This window comes from Lampetra planeri, chromosome 20 (assembly GCF_965212315.1).
Source record: "Lampetra planeri chromosome 20, kcLamPlan1.2.h2, whole genome shotgun sequence".
NCBI classification, from domain to species: Eukaryota; Metazoa; Chordata; class Hyperoartia; order Petromyzontiformes; family Petromyzontidae; genus Lampetra; species Lampetra planeri.
This window is the reverse complement of record NC_136126.1, coordinates 12,400,427-12,427,927: the sequence shown is the minus strand read 5'-3', so window position 1 is coordinate 12,427,927 and position 27,501 is coordinate 12,400,427. Positions and strand designations below refer to the sequence as shown.

Sequence of the window (27,501 nt, the reverse complement as noted above, 5' to 3'; positions counted from 1 at the left end):
TGTGAATTGTATTTAGACTTGAGGAGGAAATCCGATAAGCCATGAAGCTCTTTTTCACAGATGTCCAGTATACACCCCCCCCCCCCGTTTTTCCTATGCAGACTTAAAATAAATATTTTGGAAGAGAAGATACCGAGCACATTATACACAAAACTAGCTGAGGCCAGCTGTTTGGGATGATGGGTCCAGTTGTGTGCGTGTGTGCATGACAATCATAAATTGCTTGGCTGTGATACTGGGAAGGGCCTCCCAAAGTGTGGCAGTCTGGTCACGATGCACTCTTGTGTTGTAAATCCCATGGAGACAGAAACTATAGAAATGTACACACAATTTATTGTGTTGTTTAGGTTATCAGGATTCGATTACAGATGATATCAAGGTCTGTTTTTTTAAGCAGCGTCTTTCGTCCGAGTTATTGCTGGTAAAACAATTTTGAAGGAGCTTACGTCACCGTGCTATTAAAGCATGTTCAAAAATGCGAGACACTTAATAACGTCATTATATTCGTAACAAACAAAAAAGCTCGCGTTGAAAAATAGCCCCGGACGCTTGTCAACCCGCTCCGCTCCACGGCTCTCACGCTCCAGCTCGATCGATCTTCGCGGCACAGTGGACCACGACATCACTGTGTGGGCCCCTCGTCCAGCAGTGGATTGATCAAGGCCCATGATGATGATATGCCCCGCTACGGACGCACTTGGTGCCGTCATGGAAACTTGGAATTTCCACAATCGCGTCGTGTGTCGCTCTCCCTGCCTCGATCGCCGTGTGTTTGCCCCCCGCAGGCCGCGTCGCGGTGACTCAATGGGAGCCGCACACGTGTGAGTCGCATTGAGACACGTGTGTGTGTGTGAGTCGCATTGAGGCACGTGTGTGTGTGTCATCGCAGGTTCAATTCCTCACCCGGGGAACTGGGGCACCCAGCTCGGCCAAATTCACTTAGAGGGAGCTGTTGTGTGTGTGTGTTTTGTGTGTGATTTATGTGTGTGTGTGTGTTTTGTGTGTGTGTTTTGTGTGTGTGTTTTGTGTGTTTTTGTGTGTGTGTGTTTTGTGTGTGTGTCAATCAGTGGGGGGCGGTTGGCAGTGGTTAGCGCTACGCTGAGCTATGAACCCAGCGACCCGAGTTCGATTCCCGCTCACGGCCAACACCAGTGATGATTATCTGAACCGGTCAAGGGCCTCCCCTAGGGCGACTCAGCCTCAAATGAGTAACTGGTACGATGTGTAGTAAACATCATCACTAGGGGACAAAGGCGGCCGGGCGTGGTGCTGGCCACTCACCCCGCCGTGTCCCGTGCCGGCCTTCACAGGTGCTCACTAACAGCAGTCACCCCAAGGGTCTGTTCAAGCTGTAAGGGAATCGTTGTCTTTGTGTGTGTCTGGTGTTTAGTTTAACACGAAGGCTTTCACGACTAATATAATCTATAATAGAGGTTTTTGGGTTAAATCGCGTAAATATATAAATGTGTCGTTAAAACCCGCCACCACCCGACACAGCCAACTAGTAAGGGTTGTCGCGTAAACAGAACGTGGCCAATTCGTCACTAATACAGCACTAATGTGTAGTGTAGTGTATAGTAGTGTAGTATACTAGTACAGCACTAACCGGTGTGTTGGAGAGCCAAGCCACAACATTTACAAACTGAGTACGACGTCTCGCCAGTAATTACTACTAGTTTCATCAGGCGACACAGTACACACACAGTACACACACAGTACACACACACAGTACACACACAGTACTACACACACAGTACACACATAGTACACACGCACAGTACACACATAGTACACACACACAGTACACACATAGTACACACACACAGTACACACATAGTACACGCACAGTACACACATAGTACACACACACAGTACACACACAGTATGCAACACAGTACACACACAGTATCAAATCATACTAAATGGCCGAGGCAATGAAATACTTTATTTCTGGGACACTATTTTTCAGGGGTGTTCTTAGCTCCGCGACTGGGGTACCAATCAATCCGAAATCAGTGCCACTCCGCGATGTCGAAACGCAGCGAGGACGATTGCCCTGAACCCTGAACGCTCGCACGTGGCACCGTGGTGGTGCAGCGTGTACAGCTCGTCGAGGCTAAACATGACTGCATCACGGACATTGAGCTACCCCGGGGTACCGCCATAAGGTGCAATTGCTCAGCAGTGATGCGCCCTTAGATGGCAGCCACGCCACCAGCATTACGGGCCACCAGGGTGGCAAGGAGATGTCAACTTTCTCGCCTGGTACGCAGGAGGTCGTGGGCTCGCGATCCCGACCCTGACGCCTGCTGCTGTATACTTGGAGTTTGCGTGTCTCTCTCCCTGTGGTCGCGTAGATTTTTCTCTGGGTCCTTTTTTCCCACTCCGCATTTAGAATCAATATCACGCGTTTAGAGTATTATACTCGTCGAAATTTCCACACAATAAGCCATTTCTTTGAGCTATCATTTGTAATAGCTCGGTTGCTTCTGATAAAGAGCTATATATCTCAGTGGCCCTTGCCTGGAAAAAAAAATATGTTTCTGCTTGTTTACCCAGGAAAGCCTCACTGGGTGTCAAGACTGCTGTTGTGTGAAATTAATTTCGATTAATTTGCAGGTAATTTTTTTCAGCATTGGGATGTTTTGGCCAATTTCAGGTACATTTTGTGGGTTTTTTAAAAGGCTTTTGGAAGGATACCACGTTCATCTCCATCAACAGCATACTGCGGCGGTGTGCGTGAGTATATCGCACGATAATGATACTGTATAGGCGTGTTTGCGTATGGGCGCACCTCGTGTTCTTAGTGGTGATTATTAGTGCCTTCCGCCGATCGTCCCAGCTCGGAGCCAGTCTCGCCAGCGTTCTGGGGGAGAGTCCACTAAGCTCTGCCTTTTGTAGGCGGGTTCACAGGGGGGCAGTCGGGACGACAGTGCCCCCTTCGCTTACACCACCACCACCAGTCGTCTTGATTACTCTGTGGTCTCACACTGCTAGTGAGACAAGGGCATGAAGAAGGCTGTCTCTTAGTGGAGGCCAATCGGTTTCAAAGACAATGTGTGTATCTATTAATAACAGAGCACGCTTGAATGTTTTGCCACAAGTGCGTGTGGTTTACTGCAGCCTTGATATCGTCCTTGCAACGTCTTGACACCTCCTGTTTTTTTGCCAGAAAGGCTAAAACCTCTCCTCGTTTCTCGTACATCTCACCGTGGTTGTGACGGGGGCCCCGAACTCACCGCTTCGGCCACCAGGGGAGGTGGGGGGCAAGGCACCCCCAGCCTGCTCCACGCTAAGTTACGCTACCGGGTTGAGTGCAGCGTCTGGGCTCAAGGATGCGCTCATTTTTTCATCGTTTTTGATACTGCCAAAACAGCTCGCATAGCTAGAACGGCAACCTGCGGCGTCATTTATTCAGGAGAACCGCCCTCTCGTCTCACCACAGCGTTGTGGTTCTTGAGTCGCTGTGGGTTGTTTTAGTGAACCGAAGTCGGAATAAAACAACAACAAACGTCTCTTCAAGAAGGCGGCGGCTCCTGGTATTTTGGGTGCCCGCAGTGGGAGTCGTCGCCCGGCTGCAGTGGAGGGGACGCGACGCGAGGGGGCGGCACGCGGAGCGGCAGCGATTTGCGTGGCGGCACCGGCGCTTTGGCAGCGGTGCCACGGGCACCGACGCAGCTCCACACGCTCAGCCCTCAGTAGCACTGTGGCGTTTAAAGGGAAATAAATAAATATATAAAGCTGGCGACGTTTTGGGCAATGACCCTTCTTCAAAGGACTTCAGCTTTTCTTGTTCGCCCACAATGTTATTGACGGATGTGTTGAGTTTGTTGTTGTAATTGCAATACATGTATGACAATTGGTTGCTTTGTTGTTAAAACGACCGTATTACTGTAATTAACTCTTATAGCAAGTTACATAATAATTACGAATTCTAATAAATGTTTTGTTGGCTATTATAAAACATCGCAAACTCATTCTAGGGCGAGAATCAGTCTCTGACAAGAGAACTGCGGCTAGGCAAGGAGCCGCACCACCCTCTGGAGACTACTACGATTTCCTTCACTCTGCTGGTGTGTGCTGTGAACTCCTTCACTCTGCTGGTGTGTGCTGTGAACTCCTTCACTCTGCTGGTGTGTGTCACGATCTCCTTCACGACACCCCCCGCGCGTTGTTTACTGCGCATTGCACATCGAGCGGCATCAGCCCACCTCGCTAATGTGCGGCAATAAAACGGCGAGCTCATCGTTTTTACGGCTTTTTAATTAACATTTTGCGGCGCTTTTAGAGTAGCTTTCACGTAAAAAATGTGTGTTATTGGTGCATGGTGTTCCTCAAACAAATTTTGAGAGTTTACGGCGGTGCCCGGGTCAAGTAAGGTCGAGTCAAATGTATATATCGAAACGCGTAATTGGCTGCTGTAGATGTCCACGTGATAAGCCACTTTGTTGACCTATCATTTGTGGCCAGGTCGCTTGGGCTTTACATGGTAAAATAAAAATAGTTTAATAGTTTGAGTAGATTTTTATTTAACCAGGTGGGGTAGCCTCATGTGCCAGTGTGAGCTGCATCACTGCTGCTCTCGTGTGTGGTACAGCTGGGAGCCCAGTGGTCACTACGGGCTGAACGGTGGTCTCCGTGGTCCTGGCGGCCCAAGTGGTCGTCCAGAGAGTCGGCAACGAGTTTCGCCGGCCGCAATCGACCGGAATCGCCACGGAAACATAATACGTCGGTGTCGGCCATGCAACTCACGAGGCCAGCCAGGCCTCATGGGCGCTCCCATCTTGGCTGAACATCACGCCGGAATCAGGGGGGTGGGTATTGGGCCATATCCCTCCACACCCCAGGTATTGGGTAATGTAATTCAGTGGCGATTCTGGCTGCGGCTTGGAATTGGTCTAAATTGGTATTCTGCTCTTCCAGAATTAGCGACGCTCGGATCGACAAAGCTTTACTTCGGATAGATTCACATTTGAATCGCCACCCCGAATCCCATATTCTCCTCCCGTAGGCTTCCTTGGCAGAATCCTTGTTGAACTCCCATTCCGGCGAAGAGGGGTTTTAACGTGGGTGCCGCCCATAGATGAGGAACCACGACCCGTGCGTGATTCTTGCAGAGTGAAAGCGCAGCAATCGAACACCATTCCTGCGGGAAATCATCCGGCTCCAGTGGCAACGGCTTTGCGTCACTTTGACACCACAATCTGACCTCGCTGCACATTTTACTCGGCGCAGTTCTGCGCGTGAACAGAAACACAAAGGACCAATGGCGGAGCCAGGATTTTCAGGTAGGGGGGGGCAACCCCTCCAGCAATGAAAAGTTATTGGAGTTGTTGGTAAGTGAGGACTTGTCCCTTGATTTTTATTCGATGCGTGTGCGGCGATGGCGCAGCCATCGATCGAGGGTCGAATTCGAACCGCGCTGTGTGATCGGCATCGCGCTCGCTGTAGGCGGTGATCGACTCGGGCGTAACGGCAGCGATCGCACGGGGCGGCAGGTCGGCGCGGTGGGAACATTCGTGCAACGCAGCAAGAATCTCCTGGGTTTGATTCCCGATTCGGGCGTCTTTCTGCGTGGAGTTTGTGCGTTCTCTCCCCCCCCCCCCCCTCTTCTGCACGGATTCCTCCGGGTTCCCCGGTTTTCTCCCATAGCAAAAAGAAACCTCTCGTACAATGCTAAGTGGGATTTATCAAACATCACAACGCTTTCAAAACAAATGCACCTGCAAACTACTCAGTGAGGATGACACCCCCCCCCCTCATCGCTGCTGCGCGAACTTGGCAAGGAGCCTCCTGGAAAGGAGTCTTGAGACTCGGCGAAGCTCTCATGGGGTCGACAAATATAAACAAGTAAATTGAAACACCTCCTATAGGATAGAGAGTCGCCCACCGATGACCTTACCAGGAGGGCCGGCCGGGCGGAGGTGGCTATGCACCGTGCAGGCGGCAGCGGTGGTGGGTGCATCGCCGCACACACGTGACGTGAAGCTCCTTCCCGTGGGCGTCGTGGGCTTTCTCCGCGTGCTCCAGTTTCCTCAGCCATGTGCTTCAGTAGTCTCTCGGTTAACAGTGACATCGGTTCAGGGTTTTTTCGCCTCCCCACGGGACCCCATGGTTTTGACGAGCGGTACGTTCACGTTGTGCATGCGGGCACCAATATCGGCCAATCCGAGCACTCGTATGTGGGGCTGAGCCATGCCCTCAGCCAATCGGCGACGCCCATCCATGAGCGTTTAGACCTCGACTTACATTACGTCTTCTGTTCTGGCAGTGGAAAACAGCTCTCTCTTCAATTAACAGTTATTTCGGTTAAACGTAGTTTGAGTGGAAAGGATTTAAACCCGTTAGCAGAGGGACTTCTGTACACACGCTGATTAATTGGATGGCAACATCTTAATGTATGGAGGACCGCAGAACTTGGGCAATTGTTGGCGCCGGTTCAGCGCGTGGCTGCAGTCCTCCCTGCTCGTCTGCGGTTCCTCCTCGCGCCTCCTGAGTCGTTCTCTCTCTTCGAGAGCGAGGAGTGAATACTGTGTGGCCGTGGCGCATTACAAGCCTACATTATATTATCAGTGCGTTATTTTACTGGCAGATGTAATTGCATTATGCTGTACAAATGTGTTCTCTCTCCCGTGCGCTATCTAATGCTCGGTGGAAATTGCATTGTTTGCCGTGACAGGCAATGCAGAGGAGCTAAACGCTTTGTCTGATGTGGCATTCAAACGTCGCCAGATGCAATGAATGGGCCCTCGTTTGGAGAAAGCTCTATCTCAGCAACTCAGCCGCAGATAAATAATGGGAGCCACAGAAGCTGCGATTCATGTAAATCTGGTGCTTGGCGCAAAGTAGGTCACGTTTCCCCCGTGCCAGTTAATTTACGGCGTTTTCAAAGGAGAAAAAAAATGTCCTCAACAATGTAAGAACACGCACTTTGTCAGCCGTACAAACAGAGGCGCAGCAAACGCGTGAGTCATTGCACACGAATTCTGGAGTCTCGGCCTCCGCTGTTGGGCTGCAGAGTTTCGAGGGGCGCCTTCCCCCGTGGCTGCGTGGCCGACTTCATCACCACAACCGTTGTCTGCCTGGCGCGACGAGCCGCAGCGACTCTCCCCCCGAGAGATGCCCTGGGAGCTGACTCGGATTCCCACCCGCTATGCCCTGGAAATGCCAGGGTATAGCGGCTGGGAGCTGATCGGTTACAACTTTCACACGATTTTCCTGAACTCTACAAAACCTCTAAAGCAGTCACTCGGAAAAATCTTAGCACGGTAGATTTAACATGCTGTAGGCTTTCACGGCCAATATTATTGATGATCAAGTTTTTTTGGGTTAGATCGCATAAATAGAAATGTGTCCTAAATCCACCACCACCCGACAGCCAATTACTGTTTGTAATGTTAACAAAACGTGCCAAATTACTACTTCAACACACAGGTGCAAATCCCCTAATGAAATAGTTCTGAAGTAATAGCTAATTGGCACATGTTGTTCACATGACAAACCTTACGAATTGGCTGTGTCGGGTAGTGGTGGGTTAACGAACATTTATATTGACGCAATCTGACCCAAAAAGGCTCAGCCGGGTGACCTACATGGGCCTCCCTGCAGGTCACTGCCCACGATCCGTTGCTCAACACCCAGCCAGCGCTGCGGTGGGCTCTGAGAAGGCGGCGCTCTGCGCAGCCTGCATGGAGCCTGCATGGATCCTGCAGGCTTCATGCAGGCTTCATACAGACTTCATGCAGCCTGCATGGAGCCTGCATGCAGCCTGCATGGAGCCTGCATGCAGCCTGCATGGAGCCTGCATGCAGCCTGCATGCAGCCTGCATGCAGCCTGCATGCAGCCTGCATGGAGCCTGCATGGAGCCTGCATGCAGCCTGCATGGAGCCTGCATGGAGCCTGCATGGAGCCTGCATGCAGCCTGCATGCAGCCTGCATGGAGCCTGCATGGAGCCTGCATGGAGCCTGCATGCAGCCTGCATGGAGCCTGCATGGAGCCTGCATGGAGCCTGCATGCAGCCTGCATGGAGCCTGCATGGAGCCTGCATGGAGCCTGCATGCAGCCTGCATGAAGCCTGCATGGAGCCTGCATGGAGCCTGCATGGAGCCTGCATGGAGCCTGCATGGAGCCTGCATGGAGCCTGCATGGAGCCTGCATGGAGCCTGCATGGAGCCTGCATGCAGCCTGCATGGAGCCTGCATGGAGCCTGCATGGAGCCTGCATGCAGCCTGCATGAAGCCTGCATGGAGCCTGCATGGAGCCTGCATGGAGCCTGCATGCAGCCTGCATGAAGCCTGCATGGAGCCTGCATGGAGCCTGCATGCAGCCTGCATGGAGCCTGCATGGAGCCTGCATGGAGCCTGCATGGAGCCTGCATGGAGCCTGCATGCAGCCTGCATGGAGCCTGCATGCAGCCTGCATGAAGCCTGCATGGAGCCTGCATGGAGCCTGCATGCAGCCTGCATGGAGCCTGCATGAAGCCTGCATGGAGCCTGCATGGAGCCTGCATGGAGCCTGCATGCAGCCTGCATGAAGCCTGCATGGAGCCTGCATGGAGCCTGCATGCAGCCTGCATGGAGCCTGCATGGAGCCTGCATGCAGCCTGCATGAAGCCTGCATGCAGCCTGCGTGGCGTAACGATGGCGGGGGCCTCCTTGGCGGCAGCCCTCGCGCCTACAGGGGAACGTCCATGTGTGTGTTGACCGTGGCCCCGATCCGTGTATAAATACGTAACAAATGAGAATCTCAGTGAAAAGCATCGCGCTGAATGGCGGCTCGTGCTTGCGACCAGACGCGCCCTCCGCCCTGCGTCCCGCGTGGTTCTGTGGACGATGGAATCCGCGACGAAGCGGCGGTTCCCTCGCTGAGCCTCCGCTGCCGGTTCGACCGAGGGTTTGGCTCTCATCCGTGATGGCAACTCGATTGTCATTTACACTTATTTCTTTAAAGCGGCTTTATATGGTAGCAAGGAACTTGCCAATGCCAAACAAAGGCTGAATAAGAAGAGAACAAACTCATTTGTGGGAAAACGTTCCCGTGCACCACCATTCCTAGCAGCAGCAGCAGCACTCGCCCCTCACAGCAAGAAGGCACCTGGGTTCGACTCCTGACCCTGGGGGGGCACCATTCTGCATGGAGTTTGTATGTTCTCGCCCTGTTGCAGAGCGCGAGTGCGTGACAGGCGGTGTGTGTGTGTGTAAGAGTGGCTATGAGTGAGTTTGAATGAGTGTGTGAAGTTTGTTCTCCCCCTGTTCTGTATGGGTTTCCTCTGGGTTCTTCAGTTTGCGAGAACACACACACACAACGCAACTGGCATTGGCCAACACTCCCAATGCTAAAAAAATACCTGCAAATTACCCAATGGGATCGCACACAGCAGCAGCAGCATCGCCTCCTGACTGCGAAAATCTTGGCAGGACCCTCCTGAAAATGAGTCTTGAGAGCCTTTCCTGGGTGAATAAAAAAAACAAGTGTAAATAAAAAAAAGATGTGCAATATCCACACATTTATAGTGTGGGGAAGTGTTTGCAGTCTGTTAGCTAATTCTGTAAATAACATGTCGCTAGATGTGTGGTCACAGCTGATATGAACTCGCACATGGCAGTCTATATATAATAATTATTATTGACACCAAGCTGCTGGCGAGATAACGTGGCGACATTTCCAGCGATTAACGTGGGGAGGGCGCACGTGTGACCGGAGCGTGGTGGGGACCAACGGTGCGGACCCGTGGCGGTGATGATGCAGTGGCCATCACGGTCCGCGACAGACCTGCTCACCTGAATTCTCGATTCCCAGCCGTGGCTAAGATCAGTGGCAAGCGATGTCTGAACCCGTCCTTGCCCCCCCCCTTCTCCAACCCGTACTGACCTGCATGAGGGAAGTATGGCCTTCTTGGAGGCCTTCATCCAGCAGAGGATTGACCAAGTGCCGTCAATGAAGATGAATGTACTGTATGTGATGTTGATTTTCCACGTGAAAAATATTGCACAGAGAGATAATCTACGCTCTGTGACATTGTCGCCTGTTCTAAATAGATTTCGCATCGTCGCGCGCGACAAATTCTACTTTGGAAGTTATTTTGGATACTTCTGTTACTGTGGTCGCTATTTTATGCTTGCATCATGAATATCAGAAACACAAGAGGGGACCGATAATGAACATTTTCAACTCGTTTCGTTTGTTGAGTTTGTGAGCCCGGCTGGCCAGGTCTGAGAACCGCGACACAGCACCACCAATTTTCACCCAGACAACCAGAGAGCACGCACTTAACTCATCGCGATAACAACAACCACAAACACATTTAAAAAGCACACACTGAAAGAAAAAAACCCCGTACAATGAAGAATAATGCTTAACACAAATGTTTTTTCGTTGTTAAATGTATCATCTTAATATCTTGAGAGTATGCGGTTGGCTTCAGCCTGTCATGTCCCCCCCCCACCCATGTCTCTCCGCGGGGGGCCGAGTAGCCCCCACCCTGCATGGCTGCGCTGGGCAGCGTGCGCTCCAATCGGTTGACGCCGCTTCGTGTTTCTTCCAGACAGAGGTCCGCTCCTGATGAACAGACTGGGCGGCACGCACGTCGCACGCGAGCTCAAATAAAAACCTCCGTGTTCGTCAGTTGCTGGCTTCCCTATATTCTCATAAAGGCCTCCGCGCAGTAACACCGTGGCGTAGGTTCAACCTCCTAATCGCCACGACAGTTCATCGGTTATCCGCTGCTCGATCAAGGTCTCTCGTGGAGATACCAACCTCAATACTCCGATGCAGCTCCAATCTTTGTTCCCTATCGTGTGTCCTGATGTATTTCCCTTAGATCCATCTCATGGCGCTGCTCCCTGATGCGCGAGTTCTCTCTCGGCTGGGCTTTTGTTGGCTTGTGTAACAAATTGTCCGGCCACTTCTGGAGTCGGCGCTTTATGAAGTAGCCAATAGTTTCATTTCCTTCCGGTCCTTCGCAGGGCAAAGGGAAAATGGCCATTCTGGCTGAGCACCGATTCTCTGTGGCCATAACGGTCATCTAGAATTCCATCTCGCTGCACAAACGCAGCGTCCAATCCCCCCCCCCCACCACCCCGTTTTCAAGAGACGGTTGGAGGCTCAATCCGTCCCATCCGCCGTACGAGAAACCCTGAGGCTGGCTCCACACCCGCCATCGGCGATCGATCTGTCATTTCTTGAATAATGTGTGTGAAACAAATATATATTTTAATTATTGACGCCACTTCGTTAGCGCCACTCCATTCGCGCCAGCCCGTGTGCACCACTTCGTTGGCGCCACTCCGTGCGAACGTGGAGCGTTGCGCTTGGTTCGTTGAGTCACCGACCAGACCGTGGCCCTGATTGAGGGGATGTAAGATGCGATTTTTTGTCCTTATATATATTTGGGTTATGCTGCAACACAATCCACTGAATTTATGCTACGATAATTAATATGAATCTATGAATCACATTTAACGTGGCCAACACAATCTGGTAGGTGTTGGCTACTTAATTTAATGATTTATAACTGAGTTTTAAGTTTTAGTTCAGGTAATTGAATAGTTCAGCTTACAAATATATCAGATAATTTTTGATGGATTTTACCCGCAGATAATTCACTTTGCACGTTGAGTAATTGGATTGTAGATGATTAAGCATTCTGATGCTCATTTGTTTTTGTGATTAAAAGTTATGCTGCCCTGCATACAAGTAAACTGGGGTCTGCTAAGATCGTGGCTGAAAGTGATTCCGAGCTATTTTAACTTGTGCGCGTGCGTCCATGTTTTGTACGGCATTCAAACGCACAGATTACAGAGGTAAACAAAAAAAACGGCAAAAATCAGTTCCAGGGCTGCAGAAAATAATAACTCGAGTGATAAGAAAATGATGAGGATGGGATACGACTTCACAGGAAATTTGGAGAGAGGCGGCTGCTGCCGCCGCTGCCGCAATGGTTTGTAGGTGCGTCAAAGAGGGCCCCCCTCCGCCTGAAGGCGTGTCGCTCGCGGAGATGCTGAGCGCGAGGAATGCGAGATCAGCGCGCGGGGGCTTTGAGATAGTCGGGTGGATAACGCGTCGGATGGATACGATTAAGAGTGACGTACGGTGACGGCGACGAGGTTACGGAATGAAGGAAGCCGGCAGGCGGCACGAGATAGACGAGAATGGTGGGCGGGGGCTTCGCGTGCCCCCCCCCCCCATCCGTCCGTCCGCGTGTGCAGCTGCCAGATGGGAGCGTGAGAGATAGAGATGCAAGGGATTGTCAGAGACGTTGGCTTCTCAGTTTGTGGCAGGGTCGGCATTAAGCCATTCGTTGTGGAACGTTCTGCGTTTGCGTCCGTGGCGTCGCACAACCATTCCCTTGAACAAACGATCATTACCGGCCTAATGGCAAAACAGCACTGCAATACGGATTGCTGTAGTCGTACAACATAGGGGTCTAATGGCGATAATCACCGGGCATTTAATGAGTACACACCGCAGGATCCACAGGATGTGTGCTGAGCAGAATGCTCCACGTAACATAGATGTATACACGAGTGTGCGGGCGTACAGAAGTGCGCAAGCGATTACGCGGAGTGTATTCCAGTACGCATTTTAAAACGCTCTCATTTTTGATGCACGTTTGAGGTCTGTGTGTGGAGGGGAACGTGGACACGATGCGCCTTAAAATAGAAATGCAACTCTTTAAGACAAATCGGCATTAGAAAAGATATCACCGGTGTGCCGCGCGGGAGGCGTCTGTGAGCGGGCGGCGGTGATGATGAAGGCGTCGTTGGCAGCGGCGTGACATTTAGGCGGGGGCTGCCAAGCGGCGGGTGGCACGGTGCCACCCGCCGCGGGCCGATGGCCCAGGGCAGCCGTGGGATGGAGACGTCGACTCGAATCGTCCGCGCGGCCTCTAATGCACACGCGCGGTCCCACAGGGGCATCACTCACGGCAGCCTTATACTAATCATGTTTCCTTATACATCGCATGATAGAATACGGCAACTACATTCGCAGTGAAGTGGTTTAAGGCATCTTGCTGTTTCTTACATTTCAATTCGTTCAAGTATTTCGCCAGCGCACGACGTTACGCTCAAACTGCTTTGATGGGGAAAAAAATCGTGGGGCTTTGCACTCCCTGGCGAGAATACAGGAGGCGTGAAGATGTTCCAACACCAAATCGACACCCGTTGTCGCAAGGCATCACGTCTGCATTCAGCACATGCTGGTGGTAAAACATGCGAACATATTTGCTTTAATAATGTATGCATTGTCCTTGAAATTTTGATTGGCCTATTGAAACATCACGGCGTTAATCCATGTTAATTGTTTATTATTTATGTTAATATTAAATGTATTAGTTCTTATTTATTTATTAACACGGTAGGACCAATACCTCGGCCGTGGCTGATCATTGTTTTAACGCTGTGTGCTCACATGAAATAGATTTATCCAAGACGAAGGTACTCTGCAAACCTACTGGCTATCAACAAAGATTAGTTAATGAAGCCATCAAGATATATAAACACAGACAAAACTTCAACCGAGAAGATGGGTACAAACTGAGCAATCATTGAAAGGACGTTATTAACCAGTTTAAGTCATAACTGGCTGTGATGTTTCCATCCTACCTGCCGAAGTTAACAGTCATTTCCGACTCTCTGAGTTGCATTCCTCTACGTGGCGGTAGCTACATTGGCGTGCTGGATCTTCCGTCTCTAACCCCGCCCACTCACCCTTGGGCTGCACCCATCTCAGGCCTATATAACACCCTGCTGCTTCAGCAGCTCCCTTGCAATATTTGTTTTAACCTGAGGACGATTGCTTGTGTTGCGATCCAAACGTCGTGATTTTTATGTTTCTATCTACGTGACTTTACCGAACGACCCAAAGAGTATTTCTCTATTTGTCTGCTTCCTTTTCAGATGGAATATTACAAAATAAAAGTCCGAAAACTCATTGCAAAAGATAATTCATGCATCGTGCATGAATGTTAATGGAAGTCAGTTTGAATATTTGTTAAAATAAATAAAAATCACCCGAGCCGATTTGTTGGAATAAATAATAAATAGAATAACTCTCTGTGTCCTGACTTTTGGGCCATTCTGCATCGACTGTTGGGCCAAGTGAGCGGGCAGGGGCTGAATCTCCGTCCCTCCCCTGGGGACGGCCGCGCGACTGTCGGTGTTCACGATGCCACCCTCCAGCAGGGAGCACGCCCCGAGAGGGCCGCCCGCTGTGGAGTCGGAGCGATGAAATGGGCACGCGTGCCGGAGCGCGGTGAGTCGTGCCAATCGCAGGGCCGTTTAGGGCGTCGGCTTGGGGAGGCTTCCATCCAGCAGTGGATCGGTCACGGCCGCTGCTGATAATAAAGGACTCGTATTATTTTGCTCACCAAGCCAAGTGTCACCTCTTTGCAATTGTAACGCTCAGAGGGTGCTCTGTGTTGTTATTGGAAAATTATAAATCCATTTTGAGCTGCTGCCTGCAGCAGATGTTCGCTGCTGTGCGTGTGCCGCGTGTGTGCGCGTGTCCTACGGCGGCGTTACATAACACGGACAAACGGGCGGACGCACGGGAGTGCTCGCATCTCACCTGCGGCTTGATCCGAGATGTGTCCGTCAGATTATTCTATTCTTTCGTATGGTGGTGATGATGATGATGAATGGCGATGGTGATTTTGTGTGACCAATGAAGAGATTCAGTTGCTCTGAGAGTTGGTGAGTTGTAGATACTCACCCACCCATGCACTCATCCAGTCCCTCACTCAGCCACTCACACACGCCGTCACGCTCACTCACAAACGCCCTCATTCATCCACCCACGCACTCACCCACTGCCTTCAAATTAATATTTTGGGGCAGCGTGAAATTCTGTGGTGCATGGTTTGGTATTTGTAGCCACAGTCACGCACAAGAGAGAGAGTCTTATTTTTCACTTGTGCATTAGGAATCCCACCGCATCTTCTGCAGTTTGTGTGGCTGATATGGTGCAACAACAATAATCAGACGTTCAATTTGAGTTTGACGAAGCCACTGGATTGCATCGTCCCGAGCGCTTCGGAGGGCCAGTGTCGTCGTCACGTGTTCTGTTGCCTGGTGTGAGCGAGTGACAACGCTGGCAGGGCAGGGCATCAAATTAATTACCTTGCCAGGTGAGTCTCTCTGAGTCAGACGAGTCTCTCTGAGTCAGACGAGTCTCTGTGTGTCAGACGAGTCTCTCTGAGTCAGACGAGTCTCTGTGTGTCAGACGAGTCTCTCTGAGTCAGACGAGTCTCTCTGAGTCAGTCGAGTCTCTCTGTGTCAGACGAGTCTCTCTGAGTCAGACGAGTCTCTCTGAGTCAGTCGAGTCTCTCTGTGTCAGACGAGTCTCTCTGTGTCAGACGAGTCTCTGTGTGTCAGACGAGTCTCTCTGAGTCAGACGAGTCTCTGTGTGTCAGACGAGTCTCTCTGAGTCAGACGAGTCTCTCTGAGTCAGACGAGTCTCTCTGAGTCAGACGAGTCTCTCTGAGTCAGACGAGTCTCTGTGTGTCAGACGAGTCTCTCTGAGTCAGACGAGTCTCTGTGTGTCAGACGAGTCTCTCTGAGTCAGACGAGTCTCTGTGTGTCAGACGAGTCTCTCTGAGTCAGACGAGTCTCTCTGAGTCAGACGAGTCTCTCTGAGTCAGTCGAGTCTCTCTGTGTCAGACGAGTCTCTGTGTGTCAGACGAGTCTCTCTGAGTCAGACGAGTCTCTCTGAGTCAGACGAGTCTCTGTGTGTCAGACGAGTCTCTCTGAGTCAGACGAGTCTCTCTGAGTCAGACGAGTCTCTCTGAGTCAGACGAGTCTCTCTGAGTCAGACGAGTCTCTCTGAGTCAGACGAGCCTCTCTGTGTCAGACGAGTCTCTCTGAGTCAGACGAGTCTCTGTGTGTCAGACGAGTCTCTCTGAGTCAGTCGAGTCTCTCTGAGTCAGACGAGTCTCTCTGAGTCAGACGAGTCTCTCTGAGTCAGACGAGTCTCTCTGTGTCAGACGAGTCTCTCTGAGTCAGACGAGTCTCTCTGTGTCAGACGAGTCTCTCTGAGTCAGACGAGTCTCTCTGAGTCAGTCGAGTCTCTCTGAGTCAGACGAGTCTCTCTGAGTCAGTCGAGTCTCTGTGTGTCAGACGAGTCTCTGTGTGTCAGACGAGTCTCTCTGAGTCAGACGAGTCTCTGTGTGTCAGACGAGTCTCTCTGAGTCAGTCGAGTCTCTCTGAGTCAGACGAGTCTCTCTGTGTCAGACGAGTCTCTCTGTGTCAGACGAGTCTCTCTGTGTCAGACGAGTCTCTCTGAGTCAGACGAGTCTCTCTGAGTCAGACGAGTCTCTCTGAGTCAGACGAGTCTCTGTGTGTCAGACGAGTCTCTCTGAGTCAGACGAGTCTCTCTGAGTCAGACGAGTCTCTCTGAGTCAGACGAGTCTCTCTGAGTCAGTCGAGTCTCTGTGAGTCAGACGAGTCTCTCTGAGTCAGACGAGTCTCTCTGAGTCAGACGAGTCTCTCTGAGTCAGTCGAGTCTCTGTGAGTCAGACGAGTCTCTCTGAGTCAGACGAGTCTCTCTGAGTCAGACGAGTCTCTCTGAGTCAGTCGAGTCTCTGTGAGTCAGACGAGTCTCTCTGAGTCAGACGAGTCTCTCTGAGTCAGACGAGTCTCTCTGAGTCAGTCGAGTCTCTGTGAGTCAGACGAGTCTCTCTGAGTCAGACGAGTCTCTCTGAGTCAGACGAGTCTCTCTGAGTCAGTCGAGTCTCTGTGAGTCAGACGAGTCTCTCTGAGTCAGACGAGTCTCTCTGTGTCAGACGAGTCTCTCTGAGTCAGACGAGTCTCTGTGTGTCAGACGAGTCTCTCTGAGTCAGTCGAGTCTCTGTGTGTCAGACGAGTCTCTCTGAGTCAGACGAGTCTCTCTGAGTCAGACGAGTCTCTCTGTGTCAGACGAGTCTCTCTGAGTCAGACGAGTCTCTGTGTGTCAGACGAGTCTCTCTGAGTCAGTCGAGTCTCTCTGTGTCAGACGAGTCTCTCTGAGTCAGTCGAGTCTCTGTGTGTCAGACGAGTCTCTCTGAGTCAGACGAGTCTCTCTGAGTCAGACGAGTCTCTCTGTGTCAGACGAGTCTCTCTGAGTCAGACGAGTCTCTGTGTGTCAGACGAGTCTCTCTGAGTCAGTCGAGTCTCTCTGAGTCAGACGAGTCTCTCTGAGTCAGACGAGTCTCTCTGAGTCAGACGAGTCTCTCTGAGTCAGACGAGTCTCTCTGAGTCAGACGAGTCTCTGTGTGCCCTCTGCGGCAGCCCCGTGTGGCCCGCTAGCGAGACAGTGATGGCCGCACATGTCATTTGCGTTGAGGGTATTATCCGCACAGGTCATCATGTTAATACTTTACTAATCACAGCAAACATTCATTAGCATACCTACATATGAACTTAACGTATAAATAAAACAAAAAAATGCAATAATAAAAATATATTGATTTTGGAAAAAAATTAACAAAGGGACACTACCGGGTTAGTTGTTAATGGCAAACGCGACGAACTTGCAACCCAGAGGTCTCCGGCTCGATCTCCTGGCAGCTGAAACATTGCAGCAACGTTTCTTGAAATACCTCTGCCTCTGTGCCCCCGGCGGTATCAATGAGTACGCCGCAGTCGACCGGCAGGTCGTGCGTGCCGGGGTGAACTGCGGGTCTCTTCCACCTCTCCCAAGACTGCTGGCCAGCGTGGGAGAGTGGGCCAAACATTGCCTCCAGAGGGGCTCTAGAGGGGGGGGGGGTTCTCTAGTAAGGGGGCTATCTCTAGAGGGGGGGGCTCTCTCTAGAAAGGGGGGCTGTCTCTGAAGTGCCACACTCACAACGCACTATTGTGGTCTATTGCAGTGAACTTGATATCGTTCTAACAATGAAATACTCACGTAAAAATCCTGCCAACAGTCATTAACCAATGTCCTGTAATGCAACCGTAAAAATGTACTTAGGTTAAGTCAAGCATCGCACTTAAATAATTGTACTATTCTCTCGGCCTGGTAATTGTAGACGGCGTGTGGATGGAACAGCAATTCATTATTCGTGTGGCTGTGATTGGTGAATCGAAATGAGGACGTGGGGGATTAGGGAAGAGCACCTCCCGGCAGCATCGCCACTTGCCAGCCTCCTTCCTCCCCAGCTTGCAACATCCGCGTGTGCGCGCCCCCCGCTCCGTAGGACAGCGCTGCCTTTTGAAACGGCGCCGGAAAACGGGCACCATTCGCAGCGCACCCCCACCGAGACCCTAAAAATACCGCGGTCTGCGCTATGAAATATTGAGCAGGGGGAGAGCCGTTTAAAAAACCGCCACTTTAATTGAATGCCTGCGCAGCGAGAGAGGCATCCTCTTTTTTACTGGCGGCTGTAGGAGAATTCCATGATCCTTGGGGAGGAGGAATTCAGATGAAGAGTTCGGGGACGATGCGTTCCTCCGTCGCGCTGCCGCCGTGGGAGAGTCCCGTCGAGCGACGGTCCGAGTCCTGCGGCGAGTGCCAGAGCGCGGGGCCGCACGGGAGGCGCTGGGGAGCGGCGGGAGGGCGGGTGGCGTCGAAGCCGAACCATCGGAGCGAGGCCGCAGCCCCGCGGCGTCTGCAGAGGCAGTCGTGCCTGGACGAGGAGGAGCAGCGTGACGGCGCGGTGCAACGTCCGGTTGGGGAGACGTGTCGAGCGAGATGGCACGGACCCGGCACGGACAGACTGCCTCGCGAGGAGCCGGCTCCCCCGCGTGAACGTTGGCATCTGCCAGCGCCGATGGGCCCTCCCGGAGAACTCGGAGGGAGTGCCCGGGACGCGAGCGAGCGGCGGTGTTGCTTTTGCGCAACTGAACAGTGTTCGGTAGACGCCGGCATTTCGGCTTTGCCGCGGCAAGATTTGGACATTGCAAAAAGCGCGGCTTCGCCAATGGAAAGGCACCATCTCCTCTGTGGCGACAGAAGTCATCTCTGCGCACCAGAAGGGAACGTATCCGCAGACGCTTCGTATTTGGCAATGTCCATTCTAGATGCGAACGCATGCCAAGATAGCGGAAGAATGATTTTATCAAAGACATCCCCATCATCATCATCACCCGATTGCAAAATGGTTACTGATCAGTGCAGTGGCAGTCCACCAGTGTGCACAGCACAGTTGCCACTGACAAACCCAGCAGGTGGCAATCAAGTGACTGTGCCTTCACTACCTGGCCGTCATCCCAGTGTCCTGAACGCGGAGGCCGCGGTCCGTCCACCCGTCACCAACAGGGACGAGGCCACGTGGAGCGGCGCGCGACGCCGCCTTGCCGGCTCGGCCCAAGCTCCGCAGCTCGCCTCGGAGGCCCGGCCGCGGCCCGCGGCGGCGTTTGCAACGGCCGACACGGAGGCCAAAGGGGACCTGGGGGTCGCGTCCGTCGGGCCTCGAGCGCCGCGCGCCGCGTGGCTCAGAATGCGCGGCCCTTTCCTGCGGTCGGCGTCCGCCCCGGGGCCCGGGGAGAGCTCTCGCACGGCTCGCCGACTGCGCAGCGTCACCGCGGCCATGGTGAAGCCGCTCTGCTGGGTGTCGCGCAGGGCCGTCGCTCTGGCTGCCGGCACCCCCAGCAGCAGCGGCGGCGGCGGCCTCCAGGGTACGGTCCAGTGAGGAAAGTGCCAGAACCTTTGCGAGAGTGTTCGCGGCCGTGTTGTTTGAGCGCATCCGCCGTGAATTGAGCGTCCGTTGTTTGGTTGTACGTGTTTGAGCACTGCAGCCTAAAGGGCAATCGAGAGTGGTGACTGGGATGACCGCTTGGGGTTTTGGCCGCTCTGCATGAGACGAGCGATGTCCTGCCACGTGGCATTTGCGGTGCGCGCCGTACCGCGACGTACTGCATTGTATTGCGTTGTACCGCACCGTACCACATCGTTCCGTGTTGTACTGCGCCGTATCACCAATTGTCCATCACCACATTCTGACGTTTCGCTCTGCATGAAATGCAAAAACATATCGCAGATCTTGTAAACCGTTGGGTTACATTCCCTGGAACACAAGTCGACTCGGGCACATTTATTTTTTCGACCGGTCCGAGTATAATTACAAATGAAGTTACAGAAACACGATAAACAGATACAGGCCGACTGTTGTACGAGGGTATAGAAGCCGTCACATTGGCACATGTGCTGGTCACAAGACAGCACGGGTACCAATATGCGGCAAGTCGGCGCGTTGGGGTCACGGGAGACAGAGTTGGGGCGATGGAGACGTCGACGCGGCACAGCAATAGCCCGGTGGTTGTTTCACGCTGCACAGTGCGGCACCTAAACTGAACTAAAAGGCATCGCTAACCTGTTGTTTATTTTTCCAGGTAAAAACCACTTGAGGCACGAATGATAACTCGAACAAAGTGGCTTATCACCGCTTGGAAATTTATCGCAGTCAAATACTCTGAACGCACGACGTTGATTCTAAAACGTGGAGGGCAAGAAACCGGAGGACCCGGAGAAAAATCCAGGCGATCGCGGGGAGAGAGAGAGACACGCAAACTCCAAATATACAGCAGGTGTCAGGGTCGGGATCGAACTGACAACCACCTGTATACCAGGTGAGGTAGTTAACATCTCCTAGCTACCGTGACGCCGACAACGACACATCCATCTGTCGCCTTCTCGTTCAGTGATGGGGGTTGAATGTGAGAGACTGGCCCCTTGCATCGCACCGGTTTGCCGCCCCCGAGTGAACGCGAGTGCGCCGGGTTTTTAGCCGGCCTTTTGTGCCCGCGATGAAACGCGACGCCACCTCAACGTGGCTTGTGTCGTTCCGCAACCCCGGTCGTATTTGCCAAAGAACAGAAACGCCGTTCGCCGTCCACTTCACGGCGCGCCCGTTAAATGATTCCGTGATCTCTCCTTCTCGACCACGAGATCCGTTACGCGCCGGTGTCACGGTGCCCATTTTGAAGAATGGCTCGTCAATTACTTAAATTGGTAAACGCTTCGCGATCATCGCCCCCCCTCCCACCATCCCGACTGCCAAAACCTTGGCGGCCACTTCGGACTCGGTGCAGCTTTCCTGGGTAAACGAGCGTAGCGGCAGTCGTTATAATCGTCGCAACAACAAGCAGCAACCGCCCTGCCCTGTTGGCGACGTACGCGGCCTCTCTGTGCACCGGCGTGCCGCGCGTGGCCAGGGCGCCGTGCGGGTTATCTCCGACAGACATCTCCGAAGGCAGCCGTTTGTTTTTATTTTCGTGCCACCCTCCAACTTTATCCGTGAGTGGCCGCGCCAGCGCGCTGGCGGTCGCTTTCTGGGAACTTGACCGCCGCGGGCGGCGCGTGCGCGGAGGGGCCGTCGCCTCGCACCGGCCACGGACGGCGCCTTCCAAACTTGAAGGTCGCGGCTCGCAAAATCCCGAAAAGCATCTCCTTCTCGTATGAAAAACAAGAATAGCTTTTTACCCTTTCTGGCAATATAACAGGAGGTATTAAGCATGTTCAAACATCAAACAGATGGCCCAAGGCATCAAGTCTGCATCAACCACACGTACTTATGGCAATACGTGCAAGCAAACGTGCCCTGATTACAATCTACGCATTGTCGTCTCGCCGGTGTCAGAGCAGGGAACGGCAAAAGGCGAGCAGCACACAGACGATGCAAGTATCAGAGCACTTGTAGCTCGGCTAGAGCAGTCACAGATGTTTGGTTCCCCGCGCGAAGGATAAACGGTGCGTGCACGCCGCCTTCTCCCGGTGTCAACGGGGACGAGGACGTGAGCGCCGGAGAGAGAGAGAGGCAGCGCAGCTCTCCCACTCGCTTCTCCGTCGCGCTCTGGTGTTCACCTTCTCTTGGCTGACAAACGTTCACGCGCATCGTCGCCATGTCCGTGACCATTAGTGCTGATGATGCTATCAGCCAGCGCCGCCGGGCAGTGTCCGCTCGCTCTCGAAGAGACACGGAGAGAGGGGACGACTCGAGAGCGGACGACTCGAGAGGGGACGACTCGAGAGGGGACGACTCGAGAGGGGACGACTCGAGGGGCGCGACGAGCCGGAGGGTGGCAGCGAGGTGTCGAGCCGGCGCTGCCGAAAATTGCCAAAGCTCTGCGGTCCTATACATCTATCCTGAGATGCTTTCAGCCAATTCATGAGTTGAATACGCGCAGGAGGAAACGAGATCTCCCGGAGAAAACCCCACACAGATGTAAACAGATGGCAGGTTAACCCAATTGCTCTACTGCCTTCTCCTGGCGAGCCAGGACATGGCACGCCCTCGACGCCCGCGGAACAAAGAGAGTTCGCTTGCAGCAGGGGCACCGCCACACATCTCCGGTGCCTGCCGGGCTTTTAGCTCGTGAGCTGCTGGGGAAGGTGCCACGTTGATGTGAAATTTTTTTTAAATCAAAGGAAGTATTTTCCGTCGCCACTGCTCGAGGATCCTGCACTTCCTATGAGCACCGGTGGCTACGTACGGTGTGAAAGAAGTTCAACATCCGTGCATGTTTGACGAGGAGGGGGCTGTGTGTGAAGTTTGCAGGGGAGGGATGCTGTGCGTGTGCTGTGTGTGCCGTGTATGCTTTGCATGTGCTGTGCTATGTGTGTTGTGCGTGTGCTGTGCGTGTGTGCTGTGCGTGTGCTGTGCGTGTGCTGAGTGTGTGCGTGCTGTGTGTGCTGTCCGTGTGTGTGTTGTGCGTGTGTGTTGTGCGTGTGTGCTGTGCATGCGTGTGTTGTGCATGCGTGTGCTGTGCATGCGTGTGCTTTGCGTGTGTGTGTGTACGTGCTGAGTGCATGTGTATGTGCTGTGTGTGTTGTGCGTGTGCGTGCTGTGTGTGCTGTGTGTGTGCTGAGTGCATGTGTGTGTGCTGTGTGTGTTGTGCGTGTGCGTGCTGTGTGTGCTGTGTGTGTGCTGAGTGCATGTGTGTGTGCTGTGTGTGTTGTGCGTGCTGTGTGTGCTGTGTGTGTGCTGAGTGCATGTGTGTGTGCTGTGTGTGTTGTGTGTGTGCGTGCGTGTTGTGTGTGCTGTGCATGCGTGTGCTGTGCGTGTGCTGCGTGTGGCATTGTGGCCGCCACCACTTCCTGTGCCAGCCTTGCTTGTGTGCACGATAAGTGCTCTCAGCTCTTTATCTTCACTGACCACACGTCGGCGTCAGCCAGAGCAGTGAGGGATCGAGCGTTGCCCCCCTCGCACGTGCGGGTTCTCTCCGGGTGCTCCGGTTTCTTTCCCCACGCGTACGAAGGAACCCCGTTTAACACATCGGCACGGCGGTGTTATCTTGAGCTTACCCTTCGTATGCCAGGGTGGCGGCAGCAGCAACTGGCACAGATAGACGAACAAAATACAGAGACGGCGCCGTCTGCTCGAGCGAGTGCCATTCGCATCGCTCGCCTCTCCTCCACACACCCCCAACTCGACACGACTTGGACGGCGGATTGCACCAAATGGTTCACTCTCGTAGATTTACAAGCGAAGAGCACGTCCTCTTCAGTCGCTGAATGCTGCATGGCAATTGGATGTTGCGTCGTGTTTGCTGCCCTTGCAAAAGAGACCGCTTGGCCTGCGATGTAAAGATGTGAGTTTGGGTTGTTTAATGATTACAATGGCCTATGGCTGGTAATGGATTAACGCTGGTAAAGGATTGCTGCTGGCAAGGGAGTATCACTGGTGATGGATTAACGCTGGTAAAGGATTGCTGCTGGCAAGGGAGTATCACTGGTAATGGAGTAACGCTGGTAAAGGATTGCTGCTGGCAAGGGAGTATCACTGGTGATGGATTAACGCTGGTAAAGGATCGCTGCTGGCAAGGGAGTATCACTGGTGATGGAGTAACGCTGGTAAAGGATTGCTGCTGGCAAGGGAGTATCACTGGTGATGGATTAACGCTGGTAAAGGATCGCTGCTGGCAAGGGAGTATCACTGGCGATGGACTTGTGCTCGTTATGGACTTCGCAATCAGTAGTTTGGAACCTCTGGGCCACACGGCCTCTCTGATAACATCTTACTTACAAAGCACTCAGTTACCATCGCGGATGGATCTCCTCTTGGGATGCGGGCGGCATTACGCCGCATCATTACCGTTCACACCACAGCCACCGTAGGGAATGAACACGCGTAAAGGCAAGACAAAGATCCGCCTGTAACAGACTGTAGGGGCAAGGGCTGTTAGCAAGCATCGATTAAGGCTGGCACGGCACACGAGGGGGTGGGTGGCCAGCACCACGCCCGACCGCCTTTGTTTCCCCAGTGGCGATGTTTAAACACCGCACTAGATTATCATTTGAGGCTGAGTCGACCTGGGGGAGGCCCAGGACCGGTTCAGATAATCGGCAGCTGGTGTTGCCCGTGAGCTGGAATCGAACTGGGGTCGCGGGGTTCGTAGTGCAGCGCGCTAGTCGCGACACTACCGCTCCCCACGTACCCGCACAAAGACAAAGATGCCCCGTATAGCCTGAGCAGACTGTTGGGGCAAGTGCTGTTAGTGAGCAACTATGAAGGCCGGCATGGGCACGCGAGGGGGTGGGTGGCCAGCACCACACCCGACCGCCTTTGTCTCCACAGTGGTGATGTTTACACATCACACTGGATACTCATTTGAGGCTGAGTCAACCTAGGGGAGGCCCAGGATCAGTTCAGATCATATAATCGTCACCTGGTATTGGCCGTGATCGGGAATCGTACCTCGGGTCGCCGTGTTCGTAGCGCCTCGTGCTAACCGCTACACTGCCGGTCCGCACGCACGCACACACATGCACGCACGCACACACATGCACGCACGCACACACATGCACGCACGCACGCACACACATGCACGCACGCACGCACACGCACGCACCAGCCGGAGCCACAGCGCCTGGCGCTGGGTCTAATCTGTGCGCGATTGGATCCTCTCACTCTGCACACAGGTGCTCCAGCAATTATAGACGGAACATCACATATACAGGGAGGCTTTGATAAATCAAAGGCTGGAAGGGAAAGGTCATTACATATCAAACCGCCACGGTTGACTTTTATGCTGCACTGCGATGCTCGATGGATCACCTGCTGAAGGACGATGGCACGCGCATTAAGTGGCGGTGCCAGCCTCCAGGGCCACTGCTCATCCACACCTCTACGGTAATCTTGAAAAAAAAGTTCCAAATTCATTTCAAAAGATCATTCATGCACGCATTAATGTTAATGGGAGTTAGCTTGAACATTTGTTGAAAGTAAATTAAATAACCCTGTGTTTGTCAACATAAATCAAACAACCCTACGTGTCCTCACTTTTTTGGACCACCCTGTATAATACGTAACGAAAACTATACTCGTCAGCATCATCATCGTCATACATAACGAAATGTGGAGGGAAAACCCGGAGGACCTGGAGACAAATGCACACGACCAGAAAGAGAACATGCAAACTTCAAATGTGCAGGAGTTGGGGTCAGAATCGAAACCACGACCTCCGGCGTACCGGGCGATGGAGATGTCGCCACGCAATCTTTTCACTTTATCAGGAGTGACGTTAAATGACACATATTCACGCGATCTAACTATCGATGGCATATATTGGATTTTTTTACTTGTGCTGCTAGGGCAAAGTGACGCACTCACTTTAATAAAACATTCAAGGTAAAGGTGCAGCCCTGCAGTGGTTGGCTCGTGCCACCGCCGGCAGAAGTGCCTTCCACAAGAGGGAGCTCGAGAGAGCCTCTCCAGATGGTATTTGGCCTCCTCTTCCACGGCCGGCCAGACGTCCCGGAAGAGGTACCCACGCTTTAAGCCCACCGCCACGCGCGACCTTCCGGATGACTCGTGTGTTGCACCGCTGGGAGCGTAGAGACAGGAGGATCTCATGAACTTACCCAGTGCTCGGCTGCCCCGCCGGTGGCTTCGAACCGGTAACACAGAGGTCCATGACAGAGGTTTTTGGGTGAGATTGCGTAAATATAAATGGGTGATAAACGTAAACGTTACGTGACAAACCTTACTAATTGGCTTTGTCGGGCGGTGACGGGTTTAACGACATTTATATTGATGCGATCGAACCCAAAAACCTCTTTAGTATAATATTGGTCGTGAAAGGCTACGTGTTAAACTAACACAGAGGTCCTCCCCACGCCTCACGCACGTGTTATCCCCCTTATCGCCACTCTCTCTCGCCTCCGGGGCGCCTACTCTGCGTTTGCAGCCAGCCAATCACTGCCTCTTTCCCTAATTGCTGGCGTCTCTCTCTGTTGTCCCCCAGGCCACCTGCCTGCACCTGCTTATCCTTAGCTGACCTCACTGTCTGCAACCCCGTACATAATGTAACTGCTGTTTGCAAACCCTGCGCGCGTTGCGCCACTACACATGTATACGTGGCATTGGCCTAAAATGCCGCTCACAACTCATCTCATCGCAAACATTCCAAGGGCACCCCCCCCCCCAAGTGGCAGCTGTCCCCACGCAGCGTAAGGGGATAAAGCTACCGCCGGCGTGCTAGTGAGCGCGAGTCTGCCAGGAGAATAAGGGGTGATGATCGCTGCTCTGTGTGTAATCCCAATGGAGTCGTTCGTTTCACAATTTGTTGCGTGCCCTACCATGTGGTGGTTGAACAACAGTGTGGACGGAATCCTCGGCATGGAAGGAGGAATCCGACGGGTGAAGTTCACAGGAACACTAACCACGGTAGTAGCAGTATCAATAGAAGAGTGATGAGGAGGTGGCTGACCGTTGGTGAGCGAGTGAACGAGTGAGTGCTGGATCATCAATCACCCGGACCGTGCTCAAGCGGGAAGTGTGTGTGTCGATTCAGGAATTCTGGGTTGCAGATGCAACAGGCTTCGTGTCGAGGAACACTGATAACCATTGGGGAGGTGATGGCCAATTGTTTGTGGGCCCCATTTATATTTATAAACTCCCAGTGAGAAGGAAACGTGTGTGCCGCGAATAGAGATGCAATGATACGGCTGCAGAGTAGACGAGAGATCGAGAGGTAGAGATGAGAAGGTTTCAAAACTAGAGCAGTGTGGCGAGATGCGAGAAATGCGGACAGACGGGAGACTCGTGTGGATGCGAGGAGAGCGATGCACACAGCGCGGAGGTGTCGTGAGATGGGGAGAGATGTGAGATTGAGATGCGAAGAAATCAACACGCTCCTTCGGAGTGGGCAGGTAGGAACTTGATTGGACAGCGCATTCGTGCACGACAGAAAGCTCGTGGTCACGTGACGCACTTCAACCAATCCGGGAGCGTACATGTCTGGGAGGGGCTATGCACGACAGACAAATAATCCCTGGTGGGCAGTGCGGAACTGTTGTTCCTACCTGTATAATTGTTCGATTTACCCTGCGGATATTAGGTGCTCACTTTTTTTTACCCATATAAAAGTCTGTGGCCCTCGAGCCTCCTGTGGCTCCCCAGGCTTGTGCGTATTCTTGGTGATGCTGTGCGCCACGACCGCAGCTGATGACGACAACTCCACACACTTCCCGTGGCTCTACGAGTAACGAGTACGGTAAAGCAAGCGGACCTCTCCGGCATCGTCGCGACGTTAAGAGCGACGTCAATAAGCAGACACTGGCGCCTCCATCGCACCTCCGACGGGTC

The 27,501-nt window shown here is 52.8% G+C and overlaps 1 protein-coding gene across 3 annotated transcripts in view; it reads left to right on the top strand.

The window, feature by feature from the left end:
* LOC144724456 (ras GTPase-activating protein nGAP-like) overlaps positions 1–27,501 on the top strand; it is a 589,022-nt gene that overhangs the window by 89,486 nt on the left and 472,035 nt on the right. For 2 of the 3 annotated variants that reach the window (XM_078603592.1, XM_078603590.1), the window contains exon 1: positions 18,102–19,591. The exons of the other annotated variant lie outside the window; for it this stretch is intronic. In XM_078603592.1, coding sequence (XP_078459718.1) covers positions 18,397–19,591 — 1,195 coding nt within the window. In that variant the 5' untranslated portion in view covers positions 18,102–18,396. Of the gene's footprint in view, positions 1–18,101; positions 19,592–27,501 lie in introns of those variants that run through there. 3 annotated transcript variants of the gene reach the window in all.